General features: G+C 48.8%; 1 protein-coding gene across 2 annotated transcripts in view; it reads left to right on the top strand.

Moving 5' to 3' along the window:
* TDRD10 (tudor domain containing 10) overlaps window positions 1–19,471 on the top strand; it is a 53,065-nt gene extending 33,594 nt beyond the window's left edge. The window contains exons 7-13 of one of the 2 annotated variants that reach the window (XM_033198717.1): window positions 13,178–13,220; window positions 14,215–14,305; window positions 15,429–15,576; window positions 15,834–15,979; window positions 16,257–16,411; window positions 18,733–18,803; window positions 19,000–19,471. In XM_033198717.1, coding sequence (XP_033054608.1) covers window positions 13,178–13,220; window positions 14,215–14,305; window positions 15,429–15,576; window positions 15,834–15,979; window positions 16,257–16,411; window positions 18,733–18,803; window positions 19,000–19,032 — 687 coding nt within the window. In that variant the 3' untranslated portion in view covers window positions 19,033–19,471. Of the gene's footprint in view, window positions 1–13,177; window positions 13,221–14,214; window positions 14,306–15,428; window positions 15,577–15,833; window positions 15,980–16,256; window positions 16,412–18,732; window positions 18,882–18,999 lie in introns of those variants that run through there. The other variant, XM_033198716.1, reaches the window with a different exon arrangement.
* The last annotated feature ends 194 nt before the right edge of the window (window positions 19,472–19,665 follow it).

Here is a 19,665-nt window from a genome sequence, read left to right as displayed (position 1 = left end):
AGATCCAAGTCGGAAAGAATTATATATATATATATATTTTTTGAGACGGAGTTTTCCTCGTCATCCAGGCTGGAGTGTAGTGGCGTGATCTCAGCTCGCTGCAGCCTCCACCTCCCAGGTTCAAGCAGTTCTCCTGCCTCAGCCTCTCGAGTAGCTGGGATCATGGGTATGTGCCACCACACCCAGCTAATTTTGTATTTTTAGTAGAGACCTTGCCATATTGACCAGGCAGGTCTTGAACTCCTGACCTCAGGTGATCCACCCATCTCAGCCTCCCAAAGTGCTGGGATTATAGGCGTGAGCCACCACGCCTGACTAGAAAACATAATTTTTGCTTCAACTGTCAAATATAACAAAACCCAGGAGGAGAAGGAAGATGTATTGGTTGGTGCAAAAGTAAGTGTAGTTTTTGCCATTAAAAGTAATAGCAAAAACTGTGGTAACTTTTGCACCAACGTAATATTTACCCGTATTTTTTCTGTGTTCATTCTTTTTTTTTTTTTTTTTGAGACGGAGTCTCGCTCTGTTGCCCGGGCTGGAGTGCAGTGGCCAGATCTCAGCTCACTGCAAGCTCCGCCTCCCGGGTTTATGCCATTCTCCTGCCTCAGCCTCCCGAGTAGCTGGGACTACAGGCGCCCGCCACCTCGCCTGGCTAGTTTTTTGTATTTTTTAGTAGAGACGGGGTTTCACCATGTTAGCTAGGATGGTCTCGATCTCCTGACCTCGTGATCCACCCGTCTCTGCCTCCCAAAGTGCTGGGATTACAGGCTTGAGCCACCGCGCCCAGCCTTCTGTGTTCATTCTTTTTTTCTTCTTTTTTTTTGAGACGGAGTTTCGCTCTTTTTGACCAGACTAAAGTACAGTGGCATGGTCTCGGCCCACAGCAACCTCTGCCTCTCGGGTTCAAGCAATTCTCCTGTCTCGGCCTCCCAAGTAGCTGGGATTATAGGCACCCACCACCACACCAGCTAATTTATGGAAATATATATATATATATATATTTTTTTGGAGACGGAGTCTCGCTCTGTCGCCCAGATTAGAGTGCAGTGGCACGATCTTGGCTCACTGCAAGCTCCGCCTCCCAGATTCACACCATTCTCCTGCCTCAGCCTCCCGAGTAGCTGGGACTATAGGCACCCGCCACCTCGCCCAGCTAGTTTTTTGTGTTTTTTAGTAGAGACGGGGTTTCACCGTGTTAGCCAGGATGGTCTCGATCTCCTGACCTCGTGATCCACCCGTCTTGGCCTCCCAAAGTGCTGGGATTACAGGCGTGAGCCACCGCACCCGGCCATTTTTATATTTTTAGTAGAGACGGGGTTTCACTACATTGGCCAGGCTGGTCTTGAACTCCTGACCTTAGGTGATCTGCCTATCCTGGCCTCCCAAAGTGCTGGGATTACAGGTGTGAGTTACCGCGCCAGACTTCTTTCTTACTTGCTAACGTCCCAAAGTTCTACCTTTTATCATTTCTTTCCTGTTGTGAGAACTTCCTTTGGCTGTTCTCCTAGGGTAGGTCTGCTAGTAACAAATTCTTACTTTTCCTTCACCTGAGAATGTGTTAATTTCCCCTTCATTCCTAAAGAATATTTTCTTTTTCTTTTTTTTTTTTTCTGAGACAGAGTCTTCGCTGTTGTTGCCCAGGCTGGCTGGGGTGCAATGACACGATCTCGGCTCACTGCAACTTCTGCCTCCCGGGTTCAAGTGATTCTCCTGCGTCAGCCTCCCAAGGAGCTGGAATTACAGGCACCTGACAACCATGCCCAGCTAATTTTTGTATTTTTAGTAGAGACAGGGTTTCACCATGTTGACCTGTGGTGGTCTCCTGACCTGTGGTGATCTGCCCGCCTTGGTCTCCCAGAATGCTGGGATTAGAGGCATGAAGTGTCTGGCCTAAAAACATTTTCATTAGATAAATAGTTTTTTATTTCAAACTGGAAACATAATTGTGCCACTTTCTTCTGGCTTCCATGGTTTCTTTCTTTCTTTTTTTTTTTTTTTTTAAGGATTTTTTTCATTAAAATTTTTTTTTTCTTTTGAAACAGAGGTGGGGTTTCACCATGTTGCTCAGGCTGGTCTTGAACCTCTAGACTTAGGTGATTCATCTGCCTCAACCTCCCACAGTGCTGAGATTACCCAGCTGAGCCTCCATGGTTTCTGATGAAAAATCTGTTGTCATTCAAATTGTTTTTCTCTGCATTCAAGATTTTTGCTTGGTTTTTAGTTTTCAGAAGTTTAATTATGATATGTCTTGGCGTGCATTTCTTTGTGCTTTTGCTGTTTTGGATTCACTTGCCTTTTTGAGTCTAGGTTTTCTCGGTCTACCGTCTTTCTGTTGTTCAGATCGCGTAATTTTTATTGCTGTGCCTTGCAGTCACCAGTTCTTTCTTCTGGTCCTCCATTCTGTTGTAGAGTTTACTCACTGAGCTTTTTATTTAGGTTATTGTATTTCTCAGTTTAAATTTTTTTTTTTTTTTTTGAGACGAGTCTCACTCTGTCACCCAGGCTGGAGTGCATTGGTACGATCTTGGCTCACTACAACCTCGGCCTCTTAGGTTCAAACGGTTCTCCTGCCTCTGTCTCCCAAGTAGCTGGGACTACAGGGGCCCGCCACCACACCCAGCTAATTTTTTTGTATTTTTAGTAGAGATGGGGTTTCATCATGTTGGCCAGGCTGGTCTTGAACTCCTGACCTCAAGTGATTCTCCCGCCTCAGCCTTCCAAAGTGCTAGGATTACAGGTGCGAGCCACCACTTCTGGCCTAAAATTTCCATTTTTAAATACTGTTTTTTGCTGAGACTTGGTTTCTTTGCCGAGAGTTTCTATTTTTTTTCATTTGTTTTAAAGGTGCTTGTCATTGCTCCTTGAAGCATTTTGTCATGGCTGCTTTAAAATGTCTGTCAGGTAGTGCCAGCACCAGTGTCGTCTCGGCATTGGCAGGTGTTAATTGTCTTTTTTCATTCCACATGAGATTTTCCTGGTTCTTGGTATGATGAGTGAGTTTCACTGGAAACTTGGACATTTTCTTGTTATGTTGCTGGACTAGATTTTGTGTACACCTTGTGTTTTAGCTGGCTTCCTCTGATGCTGCTCCCACAGGGGAACATGGTACTGCCACAGAGGAACACGCTACTGCCTCGCTGCTGCCAGGTGAGAATGAAAGTCAGGCTCCCTACTCAGCCTCTAAGGCGGCAGGAAGCCCCTTGTTACTGCTAGTTCTGGTTTGTGGTCTCCACTGACATCTTGGCTTGGATGGTTTCATTACCCCTGGGGAAAGTCCACTACACCTCTTCTGACACCACCCCAATAGGGAGAGATTGGGGGCTTTCTGTCTGTGAGGTGGGTATGGAAGTCCAGGTTCCCAAGTAGTTTATATTGACACCCAGGCAGGGTGGCCGTAGGGAGAGATCGGTTTCGTTATTGGGTGGGGGATGAAATCCCTGGCTGCCTGCTTGGCCCTTTGTGATCAGGGTAGGGGTATTGGGCGACTCATCCCAGCTTCATGAGGGCAGAAGTCTGAGCCCTGCATGCTGTCTTTGCTGGCATGCGTGGAGGTGGGCTCGCCTTTTTGGTGGTGTTTAGCTGGAGTAGAGGAGTTATTATCTACAAGCGTTCTGTCTTCCTAGCCTGTCTCTTTTCTGGTGCTTTGGCTAGAAAGAGCAGGCTTTTGTTGGGGCTTTTTTTTTTTTTTTCTGTGCCTATTGGTGTTTCTGGGTTGCTGGCCTCTTCAGTTCTAAGTTTGGAATATATAAAGCAAAAGGAAAACCCAGAGAATTCATCACCACGTTGTACCCTGAGTTCCAAGGTCTCTGGCCAGCCTGTTCCCTTCTCTCCACCTCTCAGAGTCTTCTTATGTTTGTTTTATATGTAATGTCCCGGGCTCTTAGTTGTGTTTAACAGAACTAAGATGAAGTATGTATATTTCATCTTCTCAGAGTGGAGGTTCTAAGAACTATTTTTATTTATTTATATTTTTAGAGCAGGGCCTTGCTCTATTGCCCAGACTTCAGTGCAGTGGCGTGGTCTGAACTTACTGCAACCTTGAACTCCTGGGCTCAAGCAATACTGCCTCAGCCTCGTGAGTAGCTGGGACTACAGGTGTGTACCACCATGCCCAGCTAATTTGGCCTCAAGCAATCCTCCTGCTTTAGCCTCCCAAAGTGCTGGGATTGCAGGGGAGCCACTGGGCCCAGCCATATATATATATATATATTTTTTTCATTTTCTATTTGTAGAGATCCCACTCTACAAATTTCTATTTGTAGAGGGTCCCACTATGTTTCCCAGGCTGATCTTGAACTCCTGGGCTCAAGCAGTCCTCTCCCCTGCACTCCCCAAACTGCTGGGATTATATCGGTGTGAGACCCCCAGCCGTATTTTTAAATGGGAAAAAAAATGAAGAACATTTCATGACACATGAAAATCGTATGAAATTCAGTTTGTGTCCGTGAAGCGTTCCTGGCACGCAGCCTCAGCCATTTGTTTACAGATTGCCTGTGACTGCTTTCTCACTGCAGCAGCAGAGTGGACTCATGACAGACAGTAAGGCCCCCAAAATCTAAAATATTTACTATTTGGCCCTTTGCAGAAAAAGTTTGCCAGTTCCTGGGCTAAGATCTAGGCTATTTTTTAAAAAACAAAAATAAAAAAACAGGATGAAAATGCCTGGAAATCAATGCGAAAAAGAAACAACCTAATAGAAATATGGGCAAGAGCTAGGAATAGGCATTTTGTAGATGAAGATGCATAAAAGCCAGCAGGACAACATCCGCAGGCTGCAGCTTTCCCGTTGCTTACCACAAGGTGGCAGTTTCTGACAACACCCAGGCACCTGGTGGTTTTCCATCACCTGCGCCAATCAAGTCAGCCACCTTTGATGCTCCTGGTTTCTGTGGTTTTGCCCATCCTGGTAGAACTATCTGCCAAAGGAGCAGGGAGTGGGGAAGCCCCAGATGCCCACTGTTTTCATACGAAGGTCAGTCTTCATTGTTACTGTTTTTATTTTATTTTATTTTATTTTATTTTATTTATTTATTTTTGAGACGGAGTCTCGCTCTATCGCCCAGGCTGGAGTGCAGTGGCCGGATCTCAGCTCACTGCAAGCTCCGCCTCCCGGGTTTACGCCATTCTCCTGCCTCAGCCTCCCGAGTAACTGGGACTACAGGCGCCCGCCACATTGCCCGGCTAGTTTTTTTGTATTTTTTTAGTAGAGATGGAGTTTCACCGTGTTAGCCAGGATGGTCTCGATCTCCTGAACTCGTAATCCACCCGTCTCAGCCTCCCAAAGTGCTGGGATTACAGGCTTGAGCCACCGCGCCCGGCTACTGTTTTCTTTTTAATAGATGTGTTCAATTTCAAGTATGCTTCAGTCAATTTCCAGAGTCCTAAAGTGGTTGTTTTGACAGTTTGTCGAGATTTCTTATTGCTTTTTGGGGAGAGGATTTGTTGATTGAAATATTTTGTAGTAAAATTGTTTTAAAGAAAAGAAAAGGTAAAATTAGAAGATCAGCTTACGTAGCACAACACACACATCTAGTCAGAGTTCAGGTCAGCATGGGGGAGAGATTATCAAATGATGTAAGATAATTTCCTATGGGGGAAGGATGTGAGTTTTCAGATACAAAGCAGCCAATGAGCGCCCAGGATAATGAATGAGAAAATAAAAACCTACATGAAGGCACTTTACAGAAGTATTTTAGAATACTAGGGATAAGCCTTAGGAAGACAATCCACATTGAAGGATATGGAATCAGGTAGTGTGATTGAATTCTTCAGGAAAATAATACCCAAGTCCAAACAAGTCAGTCAAGAATAAGGGTACTACTTTGGGAGGCCAAGATGGGCGGATCACTTGAAGTCAGGAATTTGAGAACAGCCTGGCTAACATGGTGAAACCCCATCTCTGTTAAAAATACAAAAATTAGGCCGGGCGCGGTGGCTCAAGCCTGTAATCCCAGCACTTTGGGAGGCCGAGACGGGTGGATCACGAGGTCAGGAGATCGAGACCATCCTGGCTAACACGGTGAAACCCCGTCTCTACAAAAAAAATACAAAAAAAAACTAGCCGGGCGAGGTGGCGGGCGCCTGTAGTCCCAGCTACTCCGGAGGCTGAGGCTGGAGAATGGCGTGAACCCGGGAGGCGGAGCTTGCAGTGAGCTGAGATCCGGCCACTGCACTCCAGCCTGGGTGACAGAGCAAGACTCTGTCTCAAAAAAAAAAAAAAAAAAAAATACAAAAATGAGCCAGGTGTGATGGTGTACACCTGTAATTCCAGCTACTTGGAAGGCTGAGGCAGGAGAATCGTTTGAACGCAGGAGGCAGAGGTTGCAGTGAGCCAAGATCATGCTGCTGCACTCCAGCCTGGGCATCAGAGCAAGACTCCATCTCAAAAAAAAAAAAAAAAAAAAAAAATATATATATATATATATGTGTGTGTGTGTGTGTGTGTGTGTGTATATATGGGTAGGCCATCTGCAGTGGTGTGCACCTGTAATCCCAGTGCTTTGGGATTTGGGATTTGGGAAGCCGAGGCAGGAGGACTGCTTCAGGCTAGGAGTTTGAGAACATCCTGGGCAACCCTGTCTTCAAAAAATGTGCCGGGTGTGGTGGCACACACATGTAGTCCCAACTACTGGTGAGGCCGAAATGGGAGGATCACTTGAGCTGAAGGAGTCTGAGGTTGCAGTGAGCTATGATTGTGCCAGCACTCCAGCCTGGGTAACAAAGTAAGACACTGTCACTTTTTTAAAAAGGTAGAAAAAGACTTGCTCAGAAAGGTGGGGTCTCAAAAAATGTGTGCCCCATGTACGTGTTCTCAGAAAGCGATGAAGGAGTGTGTTCCAACAAAAATGAATCAGTAAAGCCAAAACAAGACAGGGTCTGGTGTCCAACCCAGATCCAAGGGGAGAGAGATGAGAGGCTTCCCAGATTGGCCACAGGCAGTCCTGGAACAGTGCAGCAGGCAGTCCAGAACAGAGCAGGACAGGGTGAGACTCTAGGGGTGACGTTGACAGGAAGAAAAATGGAAAAGGGTCACTGAAAGTTACAGGAAAACTTAGCCAAAGATTCAAGGAAATCCAAGTAAATGGACTGGGGAAAAAGCAGCAGTTAATTCCTAAGAAAAGGTTGCAGGCTGGGTGTGGTGGCTCAGACCTGTAATCCCAGCACTTTGGGAGTCCAAGTTGGGTGGATCACGAGGTCAGGTGTTCAAGACCAGCCTGGCCAACATGGGTGAAACCTGTCTCTACTAAAAATACAAAAACTGGCCGGGCGCGGTGGCTCAAGCCTGTAATCCCAGCACTTTGGGAGGCCGAGATGGGCGGATCACGAGGTCAGGAGATCGAGACCATCCTGGCTAACACGGTGAAACCCCGTCTCTACTAAAATATACAAAAAACTAGCCGGGCGAGGTGGCAGGCGCCTGTAGTCCCAGCTACTCGGGAGGCTGAGGCAGGAGAATGGCGTAAACCCGGGAGGCAGAGCTTGCAGTGAGCTGAGATCCGGCCACTGCACTCCAGCCCGGGCGAGAGCGAGACTCCGTCTCAAAAAAAAAAAAAAAAAAAAAATACAAAAACTAACTGGGTGTGGTAGCATGTGCCTGTAATCCTAGCTACTCAGGAGGCTGAGGCGGGAGAATCGCTTGAACCTGGGAGACAGAGGTTGCTGTGAGCTGAGATTGTGCCATTGCACTCCAGCCTGGACAATACGAGCGAAACTCCATCTTAAAAAAAAAAAAAAAAAGTTGCTTAAGAATAAAAAATAACACAGGACTTGATTCAATAGTGATCAGGATTTGCAGTCACATAATAATGAGAACACTGGAGGGTTTGAGCAGGGGGTGACATAGCCAGATAGAACCCATTCACTTGTTTTAGAAAATCAACTTTGTTGAAGTATTCAGTATACTTACTGAAGTATAATTTACTTAAAGTGAACCCATTTAAGTGTACAGCTTGATGAATTTTGACCAATGCGTGCAGGATGTAACCACTGTCACAATCAAGATAGAGAACATTTCAGTCGCCCAAAAGACTCCCCCCTTCAGGGCCCCCAGCAGCCCTCAGCTGTTGTCCATCCTTTCGATGAGATGGAGCTTTTCCAGCGTGTCCTGTAAATGGCATCAGGGTGTGCGTGCTTCTTTGTGTCTGGCTTCTGTCATTCAGCAGAATGTTATTGAGATGCATCCATGTGGTTGCACCATCAGCAGTTCTTTTTTTATTGCTAAGTGATACTCTGTTGTGTCATGTGCCACCATTTACTCGTCCTTGCACCTAGATTTAACTTTTAAAGGGACCTTCTAGAACCCACTGGAGGAGGCCAGAATGGAGGCAGGAAGATCTGCTTCTGGCGGTCCAGGGAAGAGATGAAAATATATTGTCACACCAGCCCTGGGGCCACCCCCCAAACATGCCAAGTGCATCCCCACCTTAGGGCCTCTGGACCTACCATTGTTAGTCCAGAAGGCTCTTCTCCCAGGTGTCTATAGGGTTTGCCGGCTCCCTTCATTCTAGGCTCCACTGAGCAGTCACCACCTCAGGAGGACTTTCCTTGAGACAGCACCCACCCCTGGCACCGTTCATCCCCTGTCCCTGAGTTGTGTCTCTTCATCCCTCTTACTGCCAGCCAAAGACATTATTCCTCTTTGTATATTTATTTAGTGTCTGCTGCCCCCAGGAGAACGTGAGCTTTGTGGTGGTGTTTTATATTTGTGGGTGACTAAATGGGGGCTCCCTGAGGAGCCCATGCAAAGGTCTTTGTCTTTCATCTTTGTCATTTTGTGTCTGGCACATAGCAGTGCAAGTGATTAAAGAATGAAAGGGAAGCAATTGAGGTTAAAGCTGCAAATGTGAAATTTCCACCAGGATGGGCTCCTCAGGTATTCCCAGGTGCAGTTCCCCAGGTTGGTGGAGGTCAGGGCAGGGGTAGACAGCACTTAAAGAGAGTTGGCCCAGGGTTGTGGCAGTGAGCAGACTTGGAGGCTGCAGGTTGGGAAGCTGCCTGTGTTCTGGGTGTCATGAGGCTGTACCCTGCTGAGTGTATGCAAGAACTTCTGCCTGGTGTGTGGAGGGGACTGAATGGATGGTCCCACCTCCAAGCCTTCTGCCCACCAACTTTTGTGTTCCTCTTTCTCCTCTCCCACTGCACGGACTCCCCAGCATCACTCTGGAGCAGGCGCACCTCTTAGAACACTTGACCAGCTGGTAGAAATGTCCCAGAACAAAGTAAAGGGATAATTAACAGCTGTTGATTGATCTGGGCATGAGGGTGACCGTGCTTGTAGCAACAATGGAACTTAATTAAAATTAGCTGATCTTGCAGCTATTGAGGTGCTGCCTTGATCTCTGTGGCTTCCATGTGGCCACTTTTGTATTACAGACGCATCTGGAAATTGGAGGTCTGTGTTTAGGTGACATGCCTGCTGTGGCTGTTGGATGATAATTATGTAGATTTTCCTCTGGAACTTAATTTTACAAACTGTCAAAACGGGCTTGTTATATTTATCACTTAAATCATTAGGGAATAATAATTAGACCAAAAATGATGTAAAATGCTTCTGTATTAGTAATCATTTTTAGCTTGAAACTGCTGGTGATAATTGGTTTGTGGGATTGGTATTTAGAACTGCCTTAGGAAAGGCCGGGCACGGTGGCTCACGCCTGTAATCCCAGCACTTTGGGAGGCCAAGGAGGGTGGATCACAAGGTCAGGAGATCAAGACCATCCTGGGTAACACGGTGAAACCCCATCTCTACTAAAAATACAGAAAATTAGCCAGGCATGGTGGTGGGCACTTGTAGTCTCAGCTACTCGGGAGGCTGAGGCAGGAGAATGGTATGAACCTGGGAGGCGGAGCTTGCAGTGAGCCGAGATCACACCACTGCACTCCAGCCTGGGTGACAGAGTGAGATTCTGAATAAAAAGACACCTTATGTGCTTGCCTAGAGGGGGCCAATTTTTAGCACCGTGGTTTGGCTTTGTTATAGGTAAAGAAGAGAGGCAGAATGTGGTTGGTTTAGCGAGGAAAGGTTCAATTTGGGTCTCATTGATTGATAGCAGTAGTTAACTTTCACTGAGGACTCACTGTCTAATTGTTTTACTGTATGAACTCATTTAATTACAGCAGTAGGTGCTGTTAACTATCCTATTCTGCAGATGTGAACACCAAGTAACTCACCCAGACTTAAGCAGCCAATCTCCCAGCCAGGATTGGGGTCCAGACAGCTAACTCCTGAATCCGCACTTGTAACTGCTGTGTTGTGCTGCTTCTGTTTCTTAGTACCTACTGCATGTCATTGTCCTGAGCCCAACTAAATCCTCATATCAAGGCAGGTGGGATTTCTGGTGTGGAAAGGGAAACCAAGATTTAGAGAGTGAAGAATTTGCCCTAGGTCATTTCTTTCTTTCTTGTCTCTCTTTTCTTTTTTCTTTTTTTTTAGACAGAGTCTCACTTTGTCACCCAGGCTGGAGTGCAATGGCACAATCTTGGCTCACTGCAATCTCCGCCTCCCGGGTTCAAGCAAGTCTCCTGCCTCAGCCTCCTGAGTAGCTGGGATTACAGGCACCTGCCACCATGGCTGGCTAATTGTTTGTATTTTTAGTGGAGATTGGGTTTTGCCATGTTGGCCAGGCTGGTCTCAAACTCCTGGCCTCATGTGATCTGCCCACCTAGGCCTCCCAAAGTGCTGGGATTAGAGGTGTGAGCCACAGCACCCAGCCGCCAAGTCATTTCTTATTTGATTCTTTCATTCAGCACATATTTACTGAGAGCTTAATTTAATATGCAGCAGGCATATCCTAGGCCCTGGTGTTACCTCCATGATCAAAGTAATTGTTGGAAGACACTTGTCATTCTTGTTCTTGCGATGCTTACATTCCAGTGGTAAAAGCGACAATAAAAAAGAAAATACCAGATAATGAGTAGCAGCTGGAGAACTAAAATATGATGATGTGATGAAGAGTGAGAGGTCACTTCTTTAGATGGTTCTTAGGGAGGCCCCTTTTGTGGGGTAGGGACATCTCTACTGAGATCTGAATGCCAGCTCAGAGCCAGCCACTTGGAAGACCAGACTAAGAGCATTCCAGGCAGAGGGAGGCCTGCAGGTGGCCCAAGGGATGAGCCTGGTGGGTGAAGGGGAGTGGAGTAGGCAGAGAGGTCACTGGGAAGGGGCGTCCGTTGGTAAGCCTTGAGAGCCAAGGTCAAGACTTTGGGTTTTATTTGTAAGCACGATGGAGAAATGTTGGAAGATTTTAACCAGTGATGTCATGTGATCTGCTTTTTGTTTGAAAAAGATCACAGTCCTCAGGTGATTGGATTGTGGGAGCAGGTGCTACAGCAGAGCTCCCTGTTTGCTGTCGTTGTCATTCTGGTAAGAGATGGCGAGTACTGGGGTGGTGGGTATGGACACGGAGAAAAATGTTCATGGGCTCGGGTGTGTTTTGGAGGAGGAGGTAGCTTGGCTTGCTGATGAATTTGATGTAGGGAGCTTGGGAGAGAGAACTTGGGTGAACTGCTTTGTAGTTAGTGATGCGGTAGGCTGAGCACAGTGGCTCATGCCTGGAATCCCAGCACTCTGGAAGGCTGAGGCAGGTGGATTGCTTGAGCCCAGGAGTTCAAGAGCAGTTTGGGCAACATGGGAACCCCATCTCTGCAACAACAACAACGACAAAAGATGCAGTTCACTCAAATGGAGAAACCTAGCCTGGGGAGGGTCTGCTTTATTTGTTTGTGATTGCAGCTCCTTGGGTGAGTCTGATGCAGACATACTAAGCCTGTGTACCTCTTCACTCTCCTGTCAAGTGGACATCACATGTGAGTGGAATTCCAGAGAATGATGAGGTCTGGGGCTGCAGCTTTGAGAGTGCACGGTACATTCTTGATACCTAAAGCCGTTGCACTGGAGATGGCCTTGGAGAGAAGGTGGATGGGGAGAGGACAAGTCCTGAGATGTGCCAGTGTTGAGCAGTTGAACTAAGAAGGCTAGCCAGGGAAAGAGAAGGAGAACCAGATACATGTGACGCCAAGAGATGCGTTTCTGGAAAGAGGGAGCAGAGAGAATACTGCAGGTGGATTCAGAACAGGGAAGTGACGGTTGCATTTGGCAGCGTGACAGTTCATGCTGACCCTGTGCAGGGCCATTTTGGGGAAGCCTGAGAGGAGACTTGTGAGTGTGGAGGTAAACAGCACAGAGACCGTGAAACTGTGGAGTTGCAGTGAGAGGAGCACAGAAGCAGGAATTGGGGGCGCTGTGAGGTCAGTCAGGGTCTTTCCAAATGGGTGTCAGATCCTGCTTGTTTGCTGTGGAAAAGGCCCACGCGGGAGGGAGACAGTGCTAGAGGAGCAGCAGGGTGGGTCTGCAGGGTGAGGGCTTGAGCCAGAGTGGGAGGGAGCAGGTCCATGCAGCCAAGTGTGCAGGGGAGGGATGGCGGGAAGGGCAGGAGCCGGAGAGGGGCTGGTGGTCGGGGTGGGGAGAAGGGAACATCCTGTCTCATTGCTTCCTGTTTGCTCTCTGATGAAGAGGCAAGTTAATGGGCAGGGATTGTGGGCATTTTGAAGAAAGGAGAGGATATGAGGTCCTTTGGAGAGAAGGAAAGTCGAGGCGCGTGGTGGGTGGTGGTAGTGGGATGGAAGCACCTGGATGCAGGGCAGTGGGAAGGAGGACAGATACTTGGGTTCCCCCAGGGTTGGGGGTTTTTCGGGTGAGAACAGTGGTGAGAGGGAGACCAGCGTGGGTTGGGGGCTGCAGGGCTGTGGAGAGTGGCAGGGCACCTAGGCCTTTCTGTCCCCACCCAGCCCTGCATCAGTGTGACTGCTTCCTCTTGTCTTCCTCCCTGCAGGTAGTGCCAGCAGGGCGCCAGGCTAAGCGTCCCGGTGGTGCCTTCTGCCCCTGTCTAGGGAAGGCTGTTGGGCAGCTCATTCTGTGACTGTACCTCCGGATGAGCGCTCCCTAGCAGCAGCCCTGCTCCCTGCCTTCCCTGCTCCTGATCATCTTTTCTTTGGGTTGGCTCAGGATGCCATGAGAATGGAGAAAGTGGGTGGATGTCTCAAAAGTCAGCTCTAAAGTTGGAGTCAAAACAGGGGCTGCCGATGCTCTGTCTCCCAGTTTACCTGGAGTGATTCAACATAGAAATCAATAAAACAAATGCCACCATGGCTGAGTGAGACCTTTCATTTTTCTCCCCAGGTGTTGGAGAAGGCTTCTGGTGAAGGATTTGGCAAAACCGCTGGTGAGATTCTGCACTGCCATCTGTTTCCAGGATGTGGCTTTGCAGCTCCTAATGGACCTCTTCCAGCCTCACTTGGGGTGGCTCCCCCTTCTACAGCCTCCCTTCCAGCTCCATCCCCTGATGACCCTTACTGCAGAAATATCCCTTTTCCCTTTGTTCCTCTAGGATGCTTGCTTGCTTGTATTTTTTCTTTGAGACAAGGTCTCGCTCTGTCACCCAGGTTTTTTTTTTTTTTTTTTTTGAGACCAAGTCTCGCTGTCGCCCGGGCTGGAGTGCAGTGGCCGGATCTCAGCTCACTGCAAGCTCCGCCTCCCGGGTTTACGCCATTCTCCTGCCTCAGCCTCCCCAGTAGCTGGGACTACAGGCACCAGCCACCTCGCCCGGCTAGCTTTTTGTATTTTTTAGTAGAGACGGGGTTTCACCGTGTTCGCCAGGATGGTCTCGAACTCCTGACCTCGTGATCCGCCTGTCTCGGCCTCCCAAAGTGCTGGGATTACAGGCTTGAGCCACCGCGCCCGGCCTGTCACCCAGGTTATAGTGCAGTGGCGTGGTCATAGCTCACTGCAGCCTCGATCTCCTGGGCTCAAGCCATCCTCCCTTCTCAGCTTCCACAGTAGCTAGGACTACAGGTGTGCATCACCATGCCTGGCTAATTGTTAAAATTTTTTGTGAGATGGAGTCTTGCTATGTTGCCTAGGCTGGTCTTAAACTCCTTGCCTTAAGTGATCCTTCCACCTCAGCCTCCCAAAGTGCTGGGATTACAGGTGTGAGCCACCATACCCAGCCCTAGGATGCTTTCTTAATTAAAGAATATCATCTGACCGACCCTTCCCACCCAGATGAGAATCTAGAGACTGAGAACTGGGAGGGTGCAGCTTCTTGGCCCATTTTATGCTTCCTTTGAGGGCGGGGCGAAGGCCTTTTACGGGTTAGGGGAGCACATTCCTCTCTGGGTAGCTCTGGTGCCTCTGGGACTTAGTCTTCTGCTTTCTAGCTATTATACAGCTCGCTCCTAAAGCTCCTGTTGACCTGTGTGAGACAGAGAAACTGAGGGCAGCCTTCTTTGCAGTCCCCTTGGAAATGAGGTGAGCAAGGTCTAGAAAGACCACCAGGGCAAATGGCGATTACAGACATCTCTGTCCCACAGAGAGTGGGGACAGGGATAGTACTGGGGTGGGGGATAGTTTTCGGGAACTCGTGTGTCAGATCCAAGCTGTAAGGCTGTGACCCACACTGACTTATAAAATCAGCTTCCCAGCTGGGCCCGGTGGCTCATGCCTGTAATCCCAGCACTTTGGGAGGCCAAAGTGGGTGGATCACTTGAGGTCAGGACTTCAAGACCAGCCTGGCCAACATGGCGAAACTCCATCTCTACTAAAAATACAAAAATTAGCCGGGCGTGGTGGTGGGCATCTGTAGTCCCAGCTGCTCGGGAGGCTGAGGCAGAAGAATTGCTTGAACCCAGGAGGCAAAGGTTGCAGTGAGCTGAGATGGTGCCACTGCAGTTCAGCCTGAGCAACAGAGTGAGACTCTGTCTCAAAATAAATAAATAAATAAATAAAATCAGCTTCCACTTACGTACAACAAAGGCCTGTGACTGTCCCCTGCCCTGGATGCCAAGAGATCATCATGCCGACCATGTCCCCTGCTTTGCTTTAACAGTGGATACTGTCTTAATGTCAGGAGTGCCAGAATTATCAGTTTGACTTGAAATGCTGTAGGGCCTGTGGCTTTTTGTCACTTGTCACGTGTGGTTTAGGCAGGTGGTTGAGTGAGTGGAGCAGCAGGGTGACATTTGGAATGTGCGTAAATGCAGGGGAGGAGCAGCTTTGGGATGGGAGGCATATCCTGCATGGTGGACAGTCCACACCTGCATCATTTAGAGACTCATAAATCACTTAGGAGACCCAAAATCTACCCATTGAGGACTTTTGTCCACCTCTCTCTCTCTCGGAGTTTCTCAGTGTGTTTTTGTTTCCCTCTGCTGCTTCCTTTTCCTGAACTCTTCAACCCCTGCGCCACCAGACTGGCCCTTCCTTTCCTCTGCCGTGGACTGGGATTACTTGGGAACTGGCTTTGGCTCCCACCCTGGAGAGGGTGGGCGCAGCCTTCCTGCTTAGGGGACTCATCCCGCAGGCAGTTCAGCCTCCTGCAGGACAGGCGTTGGTCCAGTCGTTCCTTTCCTTGCTCTCCTTGCTCTTCCTGCAGAGGGTCCTTCCTGGTGCTGCTCCTGAGGGAATGCTTCCGAGACCTGAGCTGGCTGGCGCTTATCCACAGTGTCCGTGGGGAGGCAGGGCTGCTGGTGACCAGTATCGTCCTGAAGACCCCGTTTTTCTGGGCCATGCACATCACTGAGGTATGGACTGGTTGTTGGCCCCCTCAGGCTCCTGTGCCTTCCTGCGTGGCCTCCCTAGGGTGGGCACGGTGACAGGGCTGGTCAGTGGTGGAGATGCAGGGTAACTACAGTCTGATCCCCAGGTTCAGTCTCCTCTCCCACCTCGTACCTGATTCCTTTGGGAAAGATTCGCAGTGCTAATGTAACAGGTGACATCTACAGAGGCAGATTTGTAATGCAGTGCAGGCAGTGGGGCCATTGCATTTTGCATCCCACAGGCTCTGCACCAGAACATGCAGGCGCTGTTTAGCACCCTGGCTCAGGCGGAGGAGCAGCAGCCCTACCTGGAGGACTCCGCCGTTAAGCGTGGGACTCGCTGTCTGGCAGAGTACCACCTGGGGGATTATGGACACGCCTGGAACAGGTGTGTGCCTGGGCAGGGGTAGAGCCTATGGGAGAGGTGTGCAGGGAAAATGCTCCCTTCTTGCATTCTCTTCCTTTGGGCTCTGGTTTTTTTTCCTGTGGCTTCTTCTCTCAAAATCATCTTTATCATTATTTCCTCACTCAAGGATTGAGGAGAAACAGAGCAAACTCGCTCTTCCTCTCTCCCACCTCCACTTTCACATCCGCTTTGTTGAAGACTGCTGTGCATGGCACTAGGCAGAATGATTTTCCTCTGTCTTTCTCCTTTCCTCTGCCAGGTGTTGGGTGCTGGACAGGGTGGACACCTGGGCTGTGGTCATGTTCATTGATTTTGGACAGTTGGCCACCATCCCTGTGCAGTCTCTGCGCAGCCTGGACAGCGACGACTTCTGGACCATCCCACCCCTGACTCAGCCATTCATGCTGGAGAAAGGTGAGACATCTTCTACCTTCCTACTGAGGGTTTCAGGGACAGGAGAAGCCATGGTTGCTTCTGGGACCCGAGCAGGAAACAGCATAGTGGGCAGCCAGGGTGCTTCAGTCTCTCTTTCCACCCAACCCCCGTTTTCAGCATCTGACCCCAGCAAAGCTACCTCTCAAGTGTTGGTTTTCATGCCTGGGGTCTGGAGCCCAAGATCCCAAGAGGGACCTCAGATGCTGCCCAAAGGCTGAGTTCTCTGGAAGGGAAGAGAAGAGGGCAGATTTCCCACCCCTGCTTCCACCAGAGCTGTTCAGCTTTCATCTGTTTTACATACTTTGCATGTTGCTTCAGATTTCACTGGAAAAGGATTCTGCAGTAGAAGAAAATTAGCACTCGAATACCAGTGCTAGAGGCCAGAGCACAGCACTTAGCACCGTACTCTCCTAATGTGGTTCATTTAGCCTCGGACACTTGTGGGTTTCTCCATAGGTGGAAATGAAGAGGCCCCTTCTCAGGATCGAAGTTAGGTGAAATGTAAAAGGATGAAAGAATGCTTTAGGGGGCAGTCAGGAGAAGTGGAGATGAAGAAGCATACATATACATACACAGGAAGTAAGATGGAAAAGTTTTATTTAAAAAAAATGTTTTTTTCCAGAGGCAGGGTCTCACTCTGTTGCCCATGCTGGAGTGCAGTGGCATAATCACAACTCATTGCAGCCTCAAACTCCTGGGCTCAAGCGATCCTCCCACCTTGGCCTCTCAAAGTGCTGAGATTATAGCCATGAGCTGCCGTGCTTAGCTGAGATGGAAACATTTTACAGACAAACTAAGTTTTTTTTTTTTTTTTTTGAGATGGAGTCTCGTTCTGTCGCCCAGGCTGGAGTGCAGTGGCATGATCTTGGCTCACTGCAAACTCCGTCTCCCAGGTTCACACAATTCTCCTGTCTCAGCCTCCTGAGTAGCTGGGATTACAGGCGCCCACCACCACACCCGGCTAATTCTTTTTGTAATTTTTAGTAGAGATGGGGTTTCACTATGTTGGCCAGACTGGTCTTGCACTTGTGACCTCGTGATGCATCCGCCTTGGCCTCCCAAAGTTCTGGGATTACAGGTGTGAGCCACCTGGCCCTCAGACGAACTAAGTCTTGAGATGGAGGCTCGCTCTGTCGCCCAGGCTGGAGTGCAGTGCTGTGATCTCGGCTCACTGCAATCTTCGCCTCCCAGGATCAAGTGATCCTCCTGCCTCGGCCTCCTGAATAGCTGGGATTACAGGCATGCACCACCACGCCTGGCCAATTTTTCTGTTTTTAATAATGACGGAGTTTCACGGTGTTGGTCATGCTGGTCTCGAACTCCTGACCTCGTGATCTGTCTGCCTCGGCCTCCCAAAGTCCTGGGATTAGAGGTGCGAGCCACCACTCCCGGCCAAAATATATATATATATATATATATTTAAAGATGGAAAGGCATCTCCCAATTGTGCAGGGCCAAGGCTTCCTGGGAGGCTGGTGGGGCTTGTGCCCAGTGGGCAGGGAGCACCACCCAGAGGTTGTCTTGGGTCATTGCATGAAGAGGGTCCCTGCTGCCCAGCCTGGGAACAGTCAGGCATCAGGGAAGAGGAGCTTCCTGTCTCAAAGTGCAGATCCCAGCCTGTCAGAAGGGCCAGAATCCCCAACCCAGAGATAAGTCAGACAAGTGTCAGTTTTCTTCCCTTTATGGATGAGGAAAATACGGCTCAGAAAAGTGAAATGAACTTGTACTTAATAGCAAGAAAATGGCATAGCTGGGGATGAAACCTAGGTCTGACTCTTAGTGATTCAGTTTCATGCATACAAAGAGTCCCAGAATTTGGGGGCTGTGGTGGGATGGTGGGAGTTGCGTGAAGGACAACATCCTGGGGAAAGGTGGGTTCTTGATGAGCTCCCTGCCTGGTTCCAGCATGTAAGAGTGCCTGCTTCTCATGGTGAAAACCTCTCCACTTTTAACCTTCCTCTCTCCAGCTGAAACTCTCAGAACAGAGTTCAATGAACATGATTTTCTGTCCCCAGTAGAATTTCTCATTAAAAATCCCAGATCCCTGTAATTATTTTAACAAGTGCCTCCTCCCTTTATCTGCTGTTATTTTGCCCTCTCCCTATGCTACCTTTTCAGCATTTATCATCTCATTTGATCTTGGCAGCAGGGATTTAGCAGGAACTAGCAGAGACTTGCTGGTTGGAGCTGGTTGGCGGCCAGAGCACTTTCCCTGCAGCCCCCGCCTTTTGCTTCCCCCCTTTGCTCCTCCTGCCCAACCCCATGCCACTGAGGTTTTGTTGTTGTGTCTTGTTCTGCAGACATTTTGAGTTCATATGAGGTTGTTCATCGAATCCTCAAAGGGAAAATCACTGGTGCTTTGAACTCGGAGGTAACTGCCCCTGCTTCTAACTTGGCTATTCTCCCTCCACTCCTGCCCTTGGGGTCTCTGCAGCAGGCTGCAGCCTAGGCCTGGATACAGTATTTACCTGGCATTCTTACATCAAATGAATTGGTTATCTGAGGGTTTGGGTGAACTGGCTGGGGTGGGCCTTGCTTCCCACCAAGGCTTTGTCTTTCTCTTCCAGTCGCACATCCTAAAGTTTGAAGAGTCTAAATAATGGGGCTCCCCTCAGCATGTTCCCTCTCCTGTTTGCCACGGATCCAGAGGCCACCTACCCTGCCTTCTCGTACCCCTTTCACCCTTGAGGCCTGGGAGGTGAAAAAAGCCAGACTGTGCCCAGGATTGATTTTCATTTTGCTTTTACTCCCAACTTCCCTCCCAAAAGAGAGTGAAGTCTCATTTGTCATGTGTCTTCAGTCCCCAACTTGGCATGAACATTTGAACCAAACATAGGAAACTACCATTAGGTTGAAAGCCTGAGGCAGCTGGGATGGTCTTTCTTGTGTCTCTTCTTTGTACCCCAGAGCACGATATAAGTGGTCCTAACAGATTCTGGATAATGGAGAGGCCCTCTGCTAGTTTTCCTGGCATTCAATGTAGAATAGGTAGAGAATATTTAATCGATGAGCAAATAAAATGTTGGCATGTTTCCTGAGTTTGGAGTGATTGATACTTCTTTCCAGCCACCCTTCCACTGCCCTGCCCTGCCCTGCCCTGCCCTCTAAAACTGCTGCAGTGAGATTAGAGCCTGCCAGTGTGGGCTCTGGGCCATGCAAACCCTGCCTGGGATATAGATACATGCTTGAGGTGTAGGGTAAGAGTTAGTTTCATTTCTTTTTGCCTTCTAAGT

The sequence above is a fragment of the Trachypithecus francoisi genome, unplaced genomic scaffold (assembly GCF_009764315.1).
Source record: "Trachypithecus francoisi isolate TF-2019V2 unplaced genomic scaffold, Tfra_2.0 Lachesis_group5, whole genome shotgun sequence".
Classification (NCBI taxonomy): Eukaryota; Metazoa; Chordata; class Mammalia; order Primates; family Cercopithecidae; genus Trachypithecus; species Trachypithecus francoisi.
Note: the sequence above shows the minus strand (reverse complement) of the source record. Positions and strands in the feature narration are given on the sequence as shown.